This window comes from Micropterus salmoides, unplaced genomic scaffold (assembly GCF_014851395.1).
Source record: "Micropterus salmoides isolate LMB-PRFRI ecotype aquatic unplaced genomic scaffold, ASM1485139v1 Ms_hic_scaffold_1, whole genome shotgun sequence".
Taxonomy (NCBI): Eukaryota; Metazoa; Chordata; class Actinopteri; order Centrarchiformes; family Centrarchidae; genus Micropterus; species Micropterus salmoides.
The window spans coordinates 2,764,604-2,783,625 of record NW_024040040.1 but is presented as its reverse complement, the minus strand read 5'-3'; the positions used below and the strand labels follow the sequence as shown (position 1 = coordinate 2,783,625).

Below are 19,022 nucleotides of genomic sequence, written 5' to 3'. Positions count from 1 at the left end.
GAAACATTTTACTGTGATTTAATTACATCAAACTGATGCCGAAATACCTAAAATATGATGCATTTGTTAAACATATGAATTCATGTTTTGTCAGGTCAACAACTTCTAAAATGTTTGTTTTCTGGATGGAGTTCGGATCGATCAGGACTATGCTATGCTAACTTGGTCACAGTAAAGCAGCATAATCCAGCTCGACTACGGCAGTGCTGCTCCCTGCTCCTCTAGCAACCAATTTTCAATCTCTCACTCTGCCTGGCCCTCTCCATACAACGCTCTGAAGCCTTCAGTGATGTCTGGACAATCTCAATGCTGATAGGCTATTGCGACTCAGCATCATGTAACTTTCTCGCTTGAGTTGAAAATACAGGTGCTGGTCATATAATTAGAATATCATCAAAAAGTTGATTTATTTCAGTAATTCCATTCAGAAAGTGAAACTTGCTTACACACATGCTGATATATTTCAACTGTTTATTTCATTTAATTGTGATGATTAAAACTGACAACTAATGAAAATCCCAAATTCAGTATCTCCGAAAATTAGAATATTACTTAAGACTTGTAATTTTTAGAAATGTTGGCCAACTGAAAAGTATGAACATGAAAAGTATGAGCATGTCCAGCACTCAATACTTAGTCGGGGCTCCTTTTGCCTGAATTACTGCAGCAATGCGGCGTGGCATGGAGTTCATCAGTCTGTGGCACTGCTCAGGTGTTATGAGAGCCCAGGTTGCTTGTTGGGTCTGGCGTATCGCATCTTCCTCTTCACAATACCCCATAGATTTTCTATAGGGTTAAGGTCAGGCCAGTTTGCTGGCCAATTAAGAACAGGGATACCATGGTCCTTAAACCAGGTACTGGTAGCTTTGGCACTGTGTGCAGGTGCCAAGTCCTGTTGGATCTCCATAAAGTTGGTCAGCAGCAGGAAGCATGAAGTGCTCTAAAACGTCCTGGTAGACGGCTGCGTTGACCTTAGACCTCAGAAAACACAGTGGACCAACACCAGCAAATGACATGGCACCCCAAACCATCACTGACTGTGGAAACTCTACACTGGACTTCAAGCAACGTGGATTCTGTGCCTCTCCTCTCTTCCTCCAGACTCTGGGACCTTGATTTCCAAAGGAAATGCAAAATTTACTTTCATCAGAGAACATAACTTTGGACCACTCAGCAGCAGTCCAGTCCTTTTTGTCTTTAGCCCAGGCGAGATGCTTCTGACGCTGTGTCTTGTTCAAGAGTGGCTTGACACAAGGAATTCGACAGCTGAAACCCATGTCTTGCATACGTCTGTGCGTGGTGGTTCTTGAAGCACTGACTCCAGCTGCAGTCCACTCTTTGTGAATCTCCCCCACATTTTTGAATGGCTTTTGTTTCACAATCCTCTCCAGGGTGCGGTTATCCCTATTGCTTGTACATGTTTTTCTACCACATCTTTTCCTTCCCTTCGCCTCTCTATTAATGTGCTTGGACACAGAGCTCTGTGAACAGCCAGCCTCTTTAGCAATGACCTTTTGTGTCTTGCCCTCCTTGTGCAAGGTGTCAATGGTCGTCTTTTGGACAGTTGTCAAGTCAGCAGTCTTCCCCATGATTGTGCAGCCTACAGAACTAGACTGAGAGACCATTTAAAGGCCTTTGCAGGTGTTTTGAGTTAATTAGCTGATTAGAGTGTGGCACCAGGTGTCTTTAATATTGAACCTTTTCACAATATTCTAATTTTCTGAGATACTGATTTTGGGGTTTTCATTAGTTGTCAGTTATAATCATCAAAATTAAAAGGAATGAACACTTGAAATACATCAGTCTGTGTGGAATGAATGTATACATTATACAAGTTTCACTTTCTGAATGGAATAAATAAATCAACCTTTTGATGATATTCTAATTATATGACCAGCACCTGTATTTCTATGACTTTGTATGTACCGCCTCGAACCCTCGCTCAGAGGGAGTCTCTTAACAGCCAGAGTGCAAATAAAGTGGTTTTGTCCCCTAAGTGGTTTTGACCACAGCTGTGTGAATTCTCAAACAACACAGTATTTTTCTTAAAACATGGTGTAACTGTTAAAGAGGGCAGGTGAAACAGAAGAAGGTGAGCAGATCTTTTCCTGGTGTTTCAGGTGATCGATGCCATCTCAGCAGCCATCTCCGGCACCGCTGGCTGCAGCCTGCTGGACGTCGACCCCGGAGCCTCCACCAACCGGACCGTCTACACCTTCGTGGGCTCCCCTGCAGCCGTGGTGGAGGCAGCGCTGAACGCCGCCCGGCAGGCCTTCAGCCTCATCGACATGAGCAAACACTCAGGTGAGCCGCGCCCTTCAGCAACACGCAGGAAGTGTGACACAAGAGGAGATACCTGACGCGTGTGCGTTACCTGTGCAGGTGAGCATCCTCGGACCGGAGCGCTGGACGTTTGTCCCTTCATCCCCGTCCAGAATGTCTCCATGGACGACTGTGTCAACTGCGCCAACGTCTTCGGACGGAAACTGGCCGAACTGCTGCACGTGCCCGGTGAGACGCCACGTCTCTGATTCATCTAAAAACATTTGAATGATGTGCGGGACGCAGAAAACAATAAATAAAACTTTTCATGCATCAAAATGATAAAGAAAATAACCAGCAGGAGGGAGACTGTGTTGACTCTAATTATTAACATGCACACAAACAAACAGACAGGACAAAACAACAATAAGACGTTCTGACATCAGCCACAACAACAGGAAGTTGTTGCTGATCGACCTTAGCATCCGCAGCAGCACGGCTAATAATCTTTATTCCACCCACAGTTTATCTTTACGGAGAGGCAGCACGAAAAGAATCTAGGAGAAGTCTTCCGTCTGTCCGAGCCGGAGAGTACGAAGCTTTACCTGAGAAGGTGAGGCACTGACAACCAATCAGCTGCTGCTCATTTATTCAGTTATTTAGCATCTCTTTCTTCTTCATTTCAAAATAAAAGTCCGGGAAAATTTCCCCAATAAATCTTAGACTGTATTTCCCATGTTGGTTCTCAGACTCGGTTCCCTCCGTCAGGTGCTGAAAGGACACATGCTTTATTTTTTCTCTCCTCCAGTTGAAGCGCGACGATTGGGCCCCCGACTTTGGCCCCGCCACGTTCGTGCCATCGTGGGGCGCCACTGTAACCGGCGCTCGCAAGTTCCTCATCGCCTACAACGTGAATCTGATAAGCACCAAGGAGCAGGCTCATCGCATCGCCCTGGACGTGCGGGAGCAGGGCCGAGGGAAAGACCAGGTGCATGATGGGAGTCTGACTAAATTATCCGGTTCATTTAGCTTCAGTCTTTTCTGATCTGAAGTCAGATTCACTTGCTTCAGTATATTTTCCAGTTTCTCAGATTTACTGTTTTCTGTTTACTGAAAATATACAGACCTGTGAAACAAATACTTATTATTTACTTATTACTTTCTAACTCATTACCTTCTCTGTTGTTCATTACTTACTAAACTGTTACTGTCTTACCCAAACACATTCCTACATTCTTACTACTTACTTTATCTTTACTTATTAGATACTTACTACTTACTTATTTACTACTTAGTGCTGAATCTATTTGTTACTTACCGCTAACTACTTTTTAATTACGTTTATGTCACTTACTGAACTGTTACTGCTACTTCCATCATATTTAGTTCCACAGTGCTTACTTGTACCTAACTTACTATATACTCACTACTGGTTACTAGATTGTTAATTAGTCATTTCTTACTACTTTCTCAGTTTGAAGGTTTATTATAGTTTGTTCAAAGGTCACATGATGTTTAATAAGTAGAACAACTTTAAAAGTCACGTTAGGGGTCTTGTGGGTAAATGAAATGGGTCTTTATCTTCCGTGAATCAATCTTTAAATAAATCCCTTAATATGACTTTATTCAGCTTTAAAAGTAAAACCAGTAAAACCAGTACACCAGACCCAGTCCAGTTAATTATCCATCATCAGCTGGACTCAGCATGACCTTTAGTGACCTCCTTGTGTGTGGAGCAGCCTGGGGTGCTGCAGAAGGTGCAGGGGATGGGCTGGTACCTGGACGAGGCCAACATCGCTCAGGTGTCCACCAACATCCTGGACTACGAGCTGACCCCCCTCCACACCGTGTACGAGGAGATCTGCAGGGACGCTGAGGTCAGAGGTCAACACACACTCTCACACACAACTCCAAGTTACATTCAACAAGTAGAAATATCATTTTAACGTTTAAAGCACCACCTACGATATCATGAAAAAGAGAAAAGCTGAAACGTGTACAATTTTAAATATTTAAACACACATACCCCAGTACACCCTGGTAATTTAGAGCTTAAAAATGGGATGAGTCTTCTCAGTCTGCTTTCACACACTGCTCTGTAGTTTGAAGATATAAACAACAGGAGAATGCTTCATTGGCCTGTTGGATTCAAAGGGAATCTGGTGCCTCTGCAGCTCCTGTTTCATCATGAAGAGTCAATACTTCTGATGGAAATGTGTGTAAAGGAGGTTTTGTTGGGGTGTTTTTTGTTTTTTGTTCCTGCTATAAATAAAGAACGTGTGTTGTGTTCAGGACCTAAAGCTGCCTGTAGTCGGCTCTCAGATCGTGGGTCTGATCCCTCTGAAGGCTCTGCTGGATGCTGCTGACTTCTACATCCGCAGAGACCAGCTCTTCATCATCGAAGAGGAGCACAAAGTCCGGCTGGTCAGAGACGAGTCTTTCTAAAAAGCAGCGCTGCGGCTGTTTGTGAGGACGAAATGTGACGTCTCTTTGTTTGTGTGTCATCAGGTGATCAGTAAACTCGGCCTCGACTCTCTCGGCCCGTTCAACCCGAAGGAGAGAATCATAGAGTGAGTTTATGCTTCTGATACTATGACACTATGTTTGTGAACACAGATGTTATAACCCCACAACTTTGATTTATATAATGTAGAGACGAGCTGACAAAACCAGTTCAGAGTTCGTGTCTGTAAACCAGTTTATATTTTTTTAAACTGAGTTATTAATATTTTCAGTGATTTTCAGACTTTCGGTGAAATCTTTCCATGTAAACCGAAGGTCAGAGGGTTAAACTGCTATAGGAATGATTGACATAGAGTCCTAGGGAGTGATTTACCAACACCCCAAATAAAGAGCACTAAATTGCATGTGCATTTTAAAATATTGCAAGTGTAATTTTAGTACTTGTTATGGGTGATTTACTAAGAATTATTGCATAGATGACAACAGGTGCAAACACAATGGAGGTGGCAGTATTTAAATGAGGGTTTTAATGGTTTCTGCCATGGAGAGTCGGGAGGGAAAGCAGCAACTGGGTAAAAACATTGGTTTGTTTCATTCAGTGCATCTCGAGTATGTGGAAATCGTCCTGCCTGAGAGTGCACTAAGTACTTGGGACAGCACACCTGAAAAACTGCTTTAGGAAACCCCAGCAGAAACAGCTACAGTGTGCTGGAACGATCCAGATGCCAGGAAATGCCAGCAGATCAGGCTTCATCCAGCCAGAGGGACCAATCACTGACCGTCCGCACCGTGCCAGGTCGGTGATTGGGATCATCAGCTGGACTCAGCATGACCCGATTTACCAACACCCCATTCCCCTCCGAGATATCCTGGCCCTGTACGCCACAACGCCCCATTCCCTCTCTGATACTTACAATGGGTTGTGTCGCTGTTACAACTGGTGCGCTGTGAACAGTTGGTCATCGTTCCCTCTGGTTGGATGAATTTTATCCGTGCACTACTGCAGCTGGGGGCCCTCTGCAGCGCCACGCAACTTTCTAAATTCAGGTCAGGTTGAAACGAAATTTGCTTTATTGGCATGAATGTTAAAACAACAGCATTGCCAAAGCTTCAATGAAAATAAAAAAAAACAATTCAATTAATATAGTTCATCAAATAAATAAAATAAATTAATACGATTTCTATATAATTTTCTAATATTTTATAGTTATAATAGTTTATTTCTTTACGTCTTCTTTCATCACGGCTGTGTCTCCATCTCTGCGCAACACTTGGCGGTTTGCACCTTCCTTTCAAACGTATTAAATACAGAGGCTGTTGCATTTAGGTTTGGTAGGTCAGATTGCGTGTAGTAAATAAATGTATTTGCATGTTTCCCTGCCATAACTTTGCACAATAAAATTGAAACGCCCCAAACTGCATATTCATTAACAAAAGTAGTAAATGAACAACAGGTGCTATCTTGCACTTTTGAAAGATGTCATTCTGCGTGCGCACCGTTAGTAGATCAGCTTTTGTGTTAATTTGCTGGTGATATCAAGTTTGCACACGTTTAGTAAACAGGTTTAGACCTTTAGTAAATCTGGCCCCTAGAGTAATAACAGTAAAGAGTATTTACTGTCCTCCAGTGGTCACACTGAGTCACTACAACACTAGGCTGCACTAATGTTTTTCTACCTGTGTAGGTACATGGTGAGGTCACGGGAGGACAGCCGGCTGGTGTCTCTGTCTCTGCAGCAGTTTGTTCAGAGTGTCGGCGCTCGGACGGCGGCTCCTGGTGGAGGATCAGTTTCCGCTGCTATCGCTGCTCTGGTACGAATAAAACTCCGTTTGACTAGTTAAAGTCCGACATCTCCAAACATACACACGACGACTTTGTGCTTTGTGCTGTAGGGGGCAGCGTTGGGCGCCATGGTGGGTCAGATGACTTACGGGAAGAGGCAGTTTGAGAACCTGGACGGGGTGATGAGGAGGCTGATTCCTCCGTTTCACCAGGCCATGAACGATTTGCTGCTTATGGTGGACGCTGACTCGTCCGCCTTCAACAGCTACATGGTGAGGACGACCCTCCAAAAGCTGCAGACGAAAAACTGTGTTCCCGTTGGTATTTCGCTGTAACTCGCTGTGCCTCAGGTCCCCACTAACTTTATACTATACACTCATTGTCTTCAACCCCATTCAGACAGGATTATCATCACAGCTGAAGGCATGAGTCAAAAAGCGCACTCCTTCTCAGAGTCCTAACTCAGTTCAATCTGAACACATGAAACGTGTGACTTCCTGAGGATTTCATGATCCTTTCCTGTTCGTCCTGAATAAAAGTTCTGATATCCAGATCAGAGAGAAAAGATGCTGCAGAACCTGAATGAGAATCATCTTGTTTTCAAGTTATCCAGCGACAGTTGTCTCTACATCCACGGGTACACTGCTAACATTAGCTGCTACTTTTAATGGGGACATTTTCCAAAATACCATGAAAAATATATAATACTTTGGTGTATGACCAAAACTTGGAGCTGGCATTCCCATCAGCCTCAGCTGTGTGTTTGCTGCTAATGAGCTAATGTTAGCGTGCTACATTGCAACATTAAACCTGTCAAACCTCCGAGCCCTTTAGCATGCTGATGTTAGAGAAGTGACACAGGAAATAATGGAGGAGTTGTTTATTTAGAAATGGACGTATGGAAGAAATGAGTGGTGCAGGTGGTTCTTGCAATTATTTGTGATAAAACACAAATAAGGAAGTGCAAATTGGGCTTATAATTGTGTAATGTGAAATAGACTTAAGTTGTTTGAAAAAACTTGGTCATGGTAAAATGTGTTTGTTTGTTTCAGGCGGCGCTGAAAATGCCAAAGAACACTGCAGAGGAAATGAAGAGGTGGGATTTTAAATCTGAGTTAAAGCTCCATGTACATTTATTAATCACAGTTTAATCATGTTATCATTCAGTAAACACACTTAAGGCCCCAGGAGGCTCCGAACCTGCAGATTACGACATTAACTGTGAATGTTTGTGTCAGTGTTTCTGTATTATCTCTGATGTTTCTGGATTAATATTCCTGCTGCATTAATGTCGCATTTTACTGCTGGAGATGTTTGAGGTCATTTAAACTCTTTTATATCCTGTTGGGTTTTTCAATCTGCAGCAATGCATCATTTTCTATAAGATGACGCTAATTTAGTTGGATTCAGCAACCCGTTCTTGTCACATATGGACACATGGTCGAGACCCGTTGGCGTCAGATTGTAACGCACTGGGGAGCCCCTTACCCTCATAGTTCAACGCACTGGTAGAAGCCCTGTAGCATCATTTTGTAACAGCAAAGATAGGTGTATGATATTTAACCAAAAGTCTGAGTTTGGAGGTGATCGGGGTGGACGGGTGGGCCAGAAAATTGACTTTTAGTCAGGAAACTGGCAAAGAGTCAACATTTAATGTTTTTATTTTAGTAAAATAAGTTACGCAAGTGACTTTGTTATTTTAAGCCAAACCATCCAAACCCAAACTGTAAGTAGTTTCTGTGCCTGAACCTAACCAAATTGAGACGTTTTATTTTGAAAGTTTAACTGGACGTTGCATATTATTGCTAACTTGACAGCTGAGCCCTAAATCTCCACAAACACACCCCACGCCGCTAAAAAGCGACGCCAAGGGGTCTTGACCAAGCGTCCGTATGTGACAAGTTAGGAGTGAAAATGTGTTGGATTCAGTGACTTTTATGTATTGATCTTTGATTGGTTGATATTTCTGAGCGTAAGCCCCAATGTTTGTCTGTCAGGCGACAGGCTGCGATGCAGGAGGGTCTGCAGCAAGCGGTGGGCGTCCCGCTGGCTCTGGCTGAGAGGATCAGCGTCCTCTGGCCGTCTCTTAAAGAAATGGTCGTCCACGGGAACATGGCCTGCAAGTCCGACGCTCAGGTGACACAAACACTGATCCAGCATCAGATTCACTGTTTTTATTGAAGCAATAAATCCGAGAGGGATCCAAGAGCCCCTCATCAGTCACGCCTGTGCTGCTTTTATTCATTTAGCCTTAAAAGCAAAAAATAGAATAATGAGATACCAAACTACAGGTCATTTTTCTCTTCAGCCATCAAACAGCAGAGACGGCTTCAAAGCAAAGCTTTAAAGTCCGGCTCTGCGTGCTTTCAGGTGGCAGCTAAAGCTTTGGAGACGGCTGTTTTCGGCGCGTATTACAACATCACCATCAACCTCAAAGACGTCGCAGACGACACCTTCAAGACAGCCGTGAGTGCATCCCACGCTCTTTAACAGGCGCGTCGTAAAGCAGCTCTCTTCGTGAATCATCACTTTGTCCTTCTGTTGCTCTTTGTGCTGCAGACTCAGGCGAGAGCGTCGGCGTTGCTGCAGGAAGCGAAGGAGAGCGCTGCCGCCATCCTCCAAGCTGCTGAGGAGAGAAAGTGAAAACGCACGAAGAAGAGAAGCTGATGGTCCACAAACATCTGAATACATCTGATACTTACACAACGTTTCACCTCCCAACCTGCCGCTCTGTGACGTGTCTTGCAGCAGTGCACTCTGGGACTTGACTCTAGTCATTTCTTAATATTTCTTCTGTCAGTGAAACTTGTGGCTGCAGCTTGTGTCTTTATTTCCCTCCTGATCCAACCAGGAGGGTTTCATGTCCGAGTCTTCCTGCCTCTTTAGTTTTCTGCTTCATTTCAGCTCCAGGAAACATTTGCTTTAATGATCAGCTACAAGTCATTTGAAAAAAGAAGTAAAAGATGAGAACTTCTCATCAACAAACAGTGAATTCAGTGACGTGATTACGTCATTGGTAGATCGTTATTGTTATGGTAGTGACAAATTAAGGCCAAGCAGATGGACAACTAATAACTAATCAATAAAACAACACAACCAGTCAAATCAACAGAAATGAAACCATGAGTCCTTCATGGGGTGTTTTCTGAACATGTTCTGATGTAAAAGGTGATGCTTTCTGATGTTGAAGATTTCAGTATTAATCCAGACATTAAAGTGCTGCCAAACTGTGAAACACTTAATAATAAATAAATAAATGAAGCACTTCTATTGTGATCAATGGGAAACAGCAGATTTCTTGACGGCTGCATTTGGGGACATGAATATATCAACGTGTGGCCATTTAGTTTGCTCCTTTCACAACGCAGAAACGGGAATTTTGTGCAAAGTTTTGTGACTTTTCAAGCATGTTTAGGCCGGCAAAAATGTGCTTAATTTGCATGACGAAGAAGAATTCCTTGCATGTAAATAGGGTCCTCGCATGTTTTATGCTCGGGCCCTCATAATTCTAGAGTATAAAGCAGGCTCTCTGAGTTGTTGTGCTTGGGGTTTCGCTGAATCTCCACCAGGTGGAGACAAAGCTTCTGTTTTTCATTGAAGCTCTTTTACCAATTTTATTTGTTGATTTGAGCTCTTTTCAGACACATCTTTAAACATCCCCAGATGCTGTTTTATTGGCTGTATTAGAATTTACACCAGTAAAAGTCATCACCGTTCCTGGTCACACCTGGCCCTGGACTTTGTGACCCATCTGCCTCCCTCTGAGAGAAAGATTTTGACAGTGGTTGATCGGTTCAGTAAATTTAACCACTTTATCTCTCTTACTAAGCTTCCTTCAGCCAAGGAGACAGATGATTTATTGGTTAAGGAGGTGTTCCAGGTCCATGGCCTGCCCTGTGACGCTGTTTTGGACGGAGATCCCAGTTCCCCTCAGCATCGTGGAAGTCATTTTGTTTAGCCATTGATGCCACCATCAGTGTGTTCTCTGGGTTCCACCTACAATCCAGTGGATAAGCAGAGAGGTCTTATCAGAAAAGGAAGACCCGGTTCACCATTCCAGTGTATTTATAGCTATCAGCCCCCTTTGTTTACATCTCAGGAGAAAGAGATCTTTGTGTCTTGGGTCCAGAACCACATACGCTGCTGCCACTGGACGCATGCCTCCATCTAGTGGACTGATAGTAGAAGTCCAGCAGCTGATGGCAGCTTCCTCTGCCTCACGCTGCTGTCTGACTGCATTCAGCTGCCACTGAACCTGACAGGTAACATGACACACCTGATGAAGAAACTCTTTTCATTCTTTTGAACAACAGCCTTTATTTCAAGAACTAAAAGCTGGCGGAACAAAACGGGAACTGGAACTTTGTATCTGTGGTTTTCTGAATGAATTAAGTAATCTGACAATTTATTAGCATCCTGCTAACCTTTACAATTTCCATATAGTGGAGCTTTAACTCAAAGATGGATCTCTTTAACTGAAAGCCAAAGTGTAAGCGGTGTGCCACTTCAAAATGACATGAAGACATGAAGAGCAGCAGCAGGAGCTCTAACTGGCCAGACTCTGAATGCAGTTATGCACATGAGGTTGACATGTTGATGGACGTGAAATAAAGTATAAAGGCCATGTCAACGTTAGCCTTCGGGTGAATATAAACAAGAGACACAAATAATTGGGGGAATTCCCTTGGAAGATAAAAAGGACGTAAGGATACAGAGGAGTTCAATGTCCGGCAGACACAGTGACTCTCTGACAACCATTGTGCTGCACCTTGTCATTAGTGGTTTTGATGAGGGCGGTCTCAGTGCTGTGATGTGCTCTGAAGCCAGATTAAAGGAGTTCATAGAGATCATAGTGGGACATGTGTTGATGAAGTTGGGCGGCAACTGCTCTTTCTTTTTTGCTCATGAAGGAAGGTTGGAGATCGGACGGTAGTTGTTGAGGTCATCTGGGTCCAAACTAGGCTTTTTGAGAAAAGGAGTACCGGCATCTGTTTTGAGGCAGGAGGGTACCAAGCCAGATACCAGAGAAGTGTTTATGATGTCCACCATGATGGGACAGAGGGTAGAGAGGCATGCCTTGACCAAGATAGTAGGCATGGGGTCCAGTGAACAAGTGGAGATCTTGGCTCTGGTAACCAACTTGACGACTTGGGCCGCGTCCAGAAGGGAGAAGGAGGAGAGGCAGTGCTGTGGCAAGCATGCTGCGGAGGGGGGGCACCATCATGAGGGTGAGTTGTGGGTAGAGGGGCAGGAGTAGGAGGCAGCAGTTACTGGTGGATAGAGTCCACTTTTTCCTGAAAGAATAGACATCATGAGGGCGGAGCAGCCGTCTTATGGTGGAGAAAAGCATTCTGGGTTGCTTTTTCTGGGAACCAATGAGGGTGGAATAGTAGTGTGTTTTGGCCTTGGAGGGAACTTCTTTATAAAACCTCACATGGTCTTTGAAGGCCTCTAGGATGGACAGTCAGGCCAGATTTTTTATGAAGCCTCTCCAGCTGGCAACCAGCGGCCTTCATGGTGTGAAGTTCAGTAGTGAAACAGGGGGCAGGATGGGAGAAAGAGACAGTCTTGAGGGGAGCAAAAGAGTCCAGGGTGAGAGACAAAGCTGTATTATAGAGGGCGACTAGGCCATCCACCCCGGGGTCCGGGGGTTCTGAGGCCAGGTGGGTCCCTACAGTGCTCGCTAGGGATGATGCATTAACAGACTTGATGTTCCCGAATGTGATGGTGTGTTTGAATTGTTACGTGGGCAGAAGGACTGGAACAGAAAAAAAGATGGCACTGTGGTCAGATACAGCTAGGTCGATGCATTGCTGCTGGGAGGGAGTAGTACCAGTGGAGCACCCCAGATCCAGTGTGAGTGGGACCTTTGAGGTACTGAATGATGTTGAGGCAGTCCAATAGTGACAGGAATTCAGCAGCAAAGGGACAGCTGTTAGGGTCCACATGGATATTGAAGTCCCCGAGCAGGAGTGTGGATGGAGACGTGGAGCAAATGGAGATGAGTAGCTCTGATAGCTCGGCCATGAAGATGGTGGAGGTTTTTGGGGGGCGATAAACAAGGACCACTTGGAGCTGTGCAAACCCAGCCAATGTGACACTCAAATGAGGTGATGTTAGGCACTGGAAGTTCTTTCACTGGGATGTCAGCTCGATGGATAACAGCCAGACCACCACCACGGCCCATAGAGCGAGGCTTCTGTATTTACACATGGCCTGGTGGGGTGGCTTGGTTGACTAAAACCCTGCCAAGTTTCTGTTAAGCAAAGAAAATCCATTTTCCTGTCAGTAAAAATGTCATGTATGAGTAGTGCTTTGTTATTTCGGGAGCGAGTGTTCAATAACATGAACATTGCAGTCCTGTTAGTAGGTGCTGAGGCAGGCAGTGTAGTCGGAGCAACATCAACACAGACCAGGGGCCTCAGATTGACAGATTGACTCACTGCGACAGAGCATCTGTCCAACAGAACAGTGGGAATAGCATGGTCCACGTAAACAAACTTACGTCGGGAGCCCCTATGTACATAGCGGGGGTGACGCAGGAGTTTGAGAGATTTGATGGTATCAAGACAATTTGGTATGATGTGACAGAAGAGGTTCAGGAGCTCCGGGGAAGAGTATTTAATTAGCGACATGATGGTACGAGGAAGCACCAGCTAACTTAGCTACCGAAGACAGGGCCCAGAGAGGATGCATCCGACATTCAACCACATCAACAGTATTGCAGGGAAGACGAGGCAGAATGGTCGATAATCCAGGTTTCGTGGCAGAGAGTTATCCAGACGGTGGTACCGGAAAAGATAATCAAAAATCCCGTCTTCATCTTCCAATGACAGTACTAATGTCAGAGGTAACGCATGTTTGGAAAAAACAAAAGGGTGTCAAAGTTTGAAGGAGCTGCCGGCTGCTGCTTCTACAAGCGCTGCCGGTTACCATAGCAACATGAACGTTGAGCATTACGTTGTTGTTGTTGTGAGAAAGCTGTTTTTACGTTTCAGACAGTGAACCTGTAGATGATGTGATGATCCAGTGTTCTGATGCTGCTCTCTGCCAATAATCAATATTTATATTGACGATTGATGCGCTGTCTCAGTTAAACCTAATATGGTCCCGTCGCTGCAGCTCCCTGAGCTTTGTAGCCTTCTCTGATTTTATGGTTTTACAAAAACTCTTTGGCGGTCGAAGCACAAATAAAAATAACATTGTATTTTATTTTATTATTAATTTATTTTTGATTTCAGTTTTTTACTTTGTCCCTGAAGGCTCATTTAATGTGTTTCATTACCTGCAACAATTTGATTCAAATTATTACCTTTATTTTATTTTGACCAACTTTTTGAATTTTACTGGATTACATTAGGTGCTGTATGTTTGGCTTTTGTGGTTTGGGGCAGGTCGGTGTCTTTTTCAGCTTCATGTGAATCATCCCTTCACTTCCAGAAACTCGTTGAAACGTCCTGAAAGTTTGCTTTATGATGAAACTGGCCTGAACTTGATGGTTGAGCAGTTTTCCGCCTGTTAAAGTGTAACTTCTTTACTGTACATCTTTTCCTCATGTGTTCATTTCATGCTCTGTTATTCTCATGTGCAGTGAATGTTTGGTTTGGAGAGCTGAGGAGAAAAAGAGAATCTCTGCTGTCGTCACTTCCATCATCACTTCTCACTTTGCACGTCTCTGGTAACAGAGAGCAGATGTTCAGCAACCTGCGCTGCAGCGTTTGTGGACCGTTTGGAGGAGGCAGCGTCAGTCTGATGAAATCTGCTGCAAACTAGTGTTTGTTCTTCCGGACAGGTTTTACTTCAGGTACGAACATTGTGAAGGCCAGAGACTCGGCTCCACACAGGCAGGCGCTTGTTCCGGGGAGCAAACGGCAGGAAAAGTTCACTATCATCTTACATTTCAATTAGTTCCTAAAACGTGGAAACACTTAACAACCGATCCCCCTGAAGACCTGAGCGCTTGGAGTTCAGAGCCTTTACAGTTTGCATGCCGGTCTTTAGAGAGGCGGGGGATGTTTCCCTCAGGGGCTTTCACACAAACATGTTGGCTTCCATTAACACGAACTCTGGTGTGATTTGTTGTTGAGTTCGGTTTGTTCAGGGGGCCGGCGACCAAGTTCAGGACTGCAACTGATAAATCCTGTGATTTCTTTCTTTTAAACAGTGAAGAAGCCCGGCGTGTTTCACGGACCAGATGTCAAAAACTCCCAAATATTCAGTTTAAGATCATAAATGAGGACGAAAAGACGCGAGAACGCTTGCCGTAGTCTGTTCATTCGCTCCAAACCAGCTTATGGAAACGCACATATTCCGCAAGTTCTATTTTGTTTTCTTTTTTGCGACATTTCAAAAGTACGCTTAAAATTTGCATGACAATTGGATGGAAACATGGCTATTGTCCTCGATCCCAAACATCCAGTGTCTAAGCTGCTCATCCAGGAATATGATGAAAGACTCAAACATCCCGGCCCGAGAGAGTATTTGCAGAGCTCTGCAGTCAGTTATGGATTTTGAGAGGGAGGGAGGCAATATGGAAGTACCAACGTGGCAGTGTCCAGTGCCAACGGTGGCGTGCAAGGCCTGTTGTTCCTAGGTTGGTACACCTTCCTATAGTTCGTCTCTAATTGTACAAGCTTGCTTTACACTCAACTGGGATGGATTTTTTTGGACCTTATAATGTCAAGCTTGAACATCAGACCTAGAAGCGGTGGGGCATTACATTTAAGTGTTTAACAACTCGCTGTGTGCACTTGGACCTCCTTTGTAGTCTTGATACAGATTCTTTCCTCCTGGCCCTACACTGTTTCACCGCCCGCAGGGGCACTCCCTTCAAACTCTGGTTGGACCAAGGTACCAACTTCAAGGGAGGAGAGAGGGAACTTATGGAGGTCTTCATAACACTTAGTCCATCCCTTCAAGTTCAACTCAATCAACAAAGGATTCAGATTTATTTCAATCCTCCCCATGCCCCTCAGTTTGGAGGAAAATGGGAAAGAGAGATTTGTTCTGTCAAACAGGCCTTCCAGAGCTCCCTAGGAGCCCAACTGGTCACTGTAGAAGTTCTGCACACTTTGTTGATAGGAGTCGAAAATATCCTTAACTCCAAGCCTCTTGGCTACGCATCCTCAGATATTGCAGATCCTGACCCAGTTACCCCAAATCTTCTTCTGATGGGGCAGATAGATTCCTCCCTACCTCTAGTTTCTTATACGAGCTCTGAATTACTAAGTTGCCGGCAGTGGCGTCATAGCAAGATGTTGGCAGACCACTTTTGGGCTCATTTCATTAAGCGTTACCTCCCCCACCTTCAATGCAGGCAGAAGTGGCAAACACACAAGGAGAATATGCAAGTTAATACAGTTGTCATGATCACGGACCCACAATTCCCTAGGGCTCTTTGGGTTGTTGGTCGCATTACAAAGGTCATCCCAAGTAAGGATGGTCAGGTCAGCGGAAGTAATGGTGGGAACAAATCTTATGTTCACCCGGTTTCTCGGCTGATTAAACTTCCTGCCAACCACTCCTCTTAGTATTACTCTTGGGAGTGCAAATCCCTACGGGATTTGGAGGCGGCTGTAGAATAGAGCCATTCTATTCAGCAACCCTCTGCCTATTTCCATGGCAAGGACTCACCCAATCTCACCTGACCTTACTCACTCCTAACCAACTTTATAAGGTCCACCCACACGTGAGGGCCCTCCGTCTCTGGGATTCAGATATACATCTATGGTTGTGTGTGATAAAAAAACCACCAGAACCATTTGTTCCTTCTGCATTCTTATCGATGTAACATGGTGATGTTCAAACTCCTGTGAACCAAATATAGAAAGATTTTACAGTTCGTGCAGCTCGTGCACAAACACACAGCTGTTTGTGTGCTGATGCTGAATCTTGTGCAGCTGCTTTGAGTCAGTGGGAAACCCTCAGAGGTCAAAGCCTCCCACACTGATGAGTCATGACGGGGAAACACCCAGATCTGAACGCCAGCTGAAACCCTGACTCATCAAACATCGGGCGAGGTCTCGATTGACCCCCCTCACCTCCCTCTCTCTCACTTGGTCAGCAGTACTTGGAAGCGTGTTTACGTGGTTACACTGTTTTTGTGATGCTGTTGGACGACGTGTGTGATTTGTGATGAGGGGATTCTCTCTCTGGTGACATAACGAGGACTTTTTCCTCGTTAGAGACAACAAGCGGTTTCACCCAAGAATCTGTTTTTAGTCTGATGACCTTACCTCAGCGCTGCCCGCTACGTCTGTAAAGGACTAGTGTTTGTCTTGATTTGATGTCGTTTGTTTAGGTTTTAATGTCGAACACCAAGCAACTAAAAGGGTGTGTAACGCGCAGCTGGAGATCTGCTGATCAATCGTTGCACTTGAATCCGCACATCTGCCCCGGGCGGCTGTGGCGCCTCAGGAGATAGAGTGGGTTGCCCCTTAATCGGAAGGTCGACGTTTCAATCCCAGCATTTCCAGGCTGCATGTCGAAGTGTCCTTGGGCAAGATACTGAACCCCAAATTGTCCCTGGTGGCTGTTCCACAAGTCTAGTTTCTGTTTGAGCACTTAGGCTTAGTGTGTGATGTAGTGTAAAAGCGCTTTGAGTGGGAAATTTACGATAAAAGCCAAAAGTTAGTTCTTCAGTTTGCTGGAGGTGAGTCAGTCTGTCCGCTCAGTTAGGAAAGAGCAAACAGCCAAAGACAAAACATATAAAACACTATTCTGCTATGACACAACTGCACAACGGACAGCTGTGACTCAGGAGATAGAGCAAGTTGCCCGTTAATCGGAAAGTTGGCGGTTCAGTCCCTGGCTTCTCCAGTCGAAGTGTCCTGGGCAAGATACTGCCGAGTGCCGACATCTCAACAACAAACTCCAGATTTACAAAGTGGATGTGTAAGACATCTCAAAACTGCTGATCGTTCAGTTTGCTGCCAATTAGTTTAAAGTCCTCCAACCTGCAAAAATTAATATTTTAAACAAGTAATCAGCGCTGACCCTGGAAAAGCTGCAGCTGCTCTGCTGGATGGCCTTTTCCATGGAAATCTCTTTTCCTCCACATGTTGGATCTTTTCTTGCCTTTTACTGTGGAAATACTTTTTTTACCTCAGTCAGCTGGAGGGAAAGTGAGAGGAATCATCTGTTGTGGAGTATTATTGATCTTTCAGCCTTCACAGCAGCTGCAGCCTGCAGTTAAATTGGAAATCCACCTTTTTTGAGCTTGTTTTTAAAAATCCACATGCTGGACTGATACTAACATGTGAACATGTGATGTGTCATTAAAGAGCCTCAGCGGCCTTTCAAACACACTGAGCCTCGTTTCTGTTTCATGTTGAGACCAACCGAGTGGACGGGAAATGAGGATGGATGCTACACTGCCGTCTTTAATAAATAGTTCAGATAGAAATACAAACATCTGCAGAATATGAATCAGCAACAGTTATCTTCAGTATTTCATGAACAGAAATATCAGATTGGATCCATCTTCTTAAATGTCTCAGGTTTTTCTGTTTCATACTTTCCTAGAGTGAATCTCTTTGTTGGTTGGACAAAACAAGACGTCTCTTTGGACATTTTTCACTCGTTTCTAACAGTTAGTTAGGGAGCTGCAGCTCTGAACAGGGAGGAACTCAATCAAACCCTCATGGACCTCATGAAGACGTCCTGGTCTGACGGGAAACTGTTAGTGTGGAGTTTGGACGCTCTCTAGTGGCTCATTGTCTCCAGTTACAGAGTGCTTTAAGGCTTGTGGAGACCACACGATTTTCAGCCGATGGCCGTGCGGTTCACCCTGCACAACTTGCCGTCTTGGTACAGGAGTGTTGAAGTCATTGTGGCGTTCACACTACATGACTCATCGGTGACAGGGGGTCACACACTACACGAGCTGACAAAAGCCAGTCATGGGGTTTGTTTTGGACTTCTGTAGCTTTTTTAAAGTAAAGACTACACTTTGACTGTGTAAACGTCAGAAAAGTGACGAAACATTTTATTGAAAGAGACACACTGGTGAACTGCGTCTGTAACAAACATCTATCACATGAGATCAGACTCCTAACAGCACACATACCTGAGTCAGTCAGTATTAGTTTAGTTTGAAATAAATGTTTAGTTTAAAGTAAAACTCGTTAAACTAAACCTTTATATTTTCATATGTTAATATGCGTACATATTTTAATATAGAAGTACCAACAATGACAATGAACAGAAGGACGTCCTGCAGTTCAGATACAGAATGTTTCCAGCAAAATAGTCTTTGTATGTATTTGTACATTATAAATAATGTTGTATAATTATTACTGATGCATTAAATTGTATTATATTACTACAATCATCATTTTTGTTTTAGATAAACAACTGTATCTGAACAAAGAAACTAATGCTGTCAGAGAAATGGAGTGGATTAAACACATTTCTTCTAAAGTATCATAAAATTAAAATGATGCAAAGTATAAATACCTCAATATTGTACAAGAAAAAGTGCAATCTGTGAGTACTTTATAATAATCACAAACAT

General features: G+C 44.1%; 1 protein-coding gene and 1 pseudogene across 2 annotated transcripts; both read left to right on the top strand.

Annotated features, from left to right (window-relative positions):
- LOC119887775 overlaps nucleotides 1-19,022 on the top strand; it is an 878,746-nt pseudogene that overhangs the window by 257,427 nt on the left and 602,297 nt on the right.
- On the top strand, nucleotides 2,121-9,776 carry LOC119905208 (formimidoyltransferase-cyclodeaminase-like; the record flags this gene model as incomplete). 2 transcript variants are annotated; one of them, XM_038722024.1, is given in 13 exon segments in its annotated part: nucleotides 2,121-2,304; nucleotides 2,383-2,511; nucleotides 2,787-2,875; nucleotides 3,071-3,250; nucleotides 4,002-4,139; nucleotides 4,555-4,686; nucleotides 4,771-4,832; nucleotides 6,411-6,537; nucleotides 6,619-6,780; nucleotides 7,561-7,604; nucleotides 8,506-8,644; nucleotides 8,879-8,974; nucleotides 9,068-9,776. In XM_038722024.1, coding segments are annotated over 13 exon segments (1,566 nt in total), but the record flags the coding sequence as incomplete, so codon positions are not given.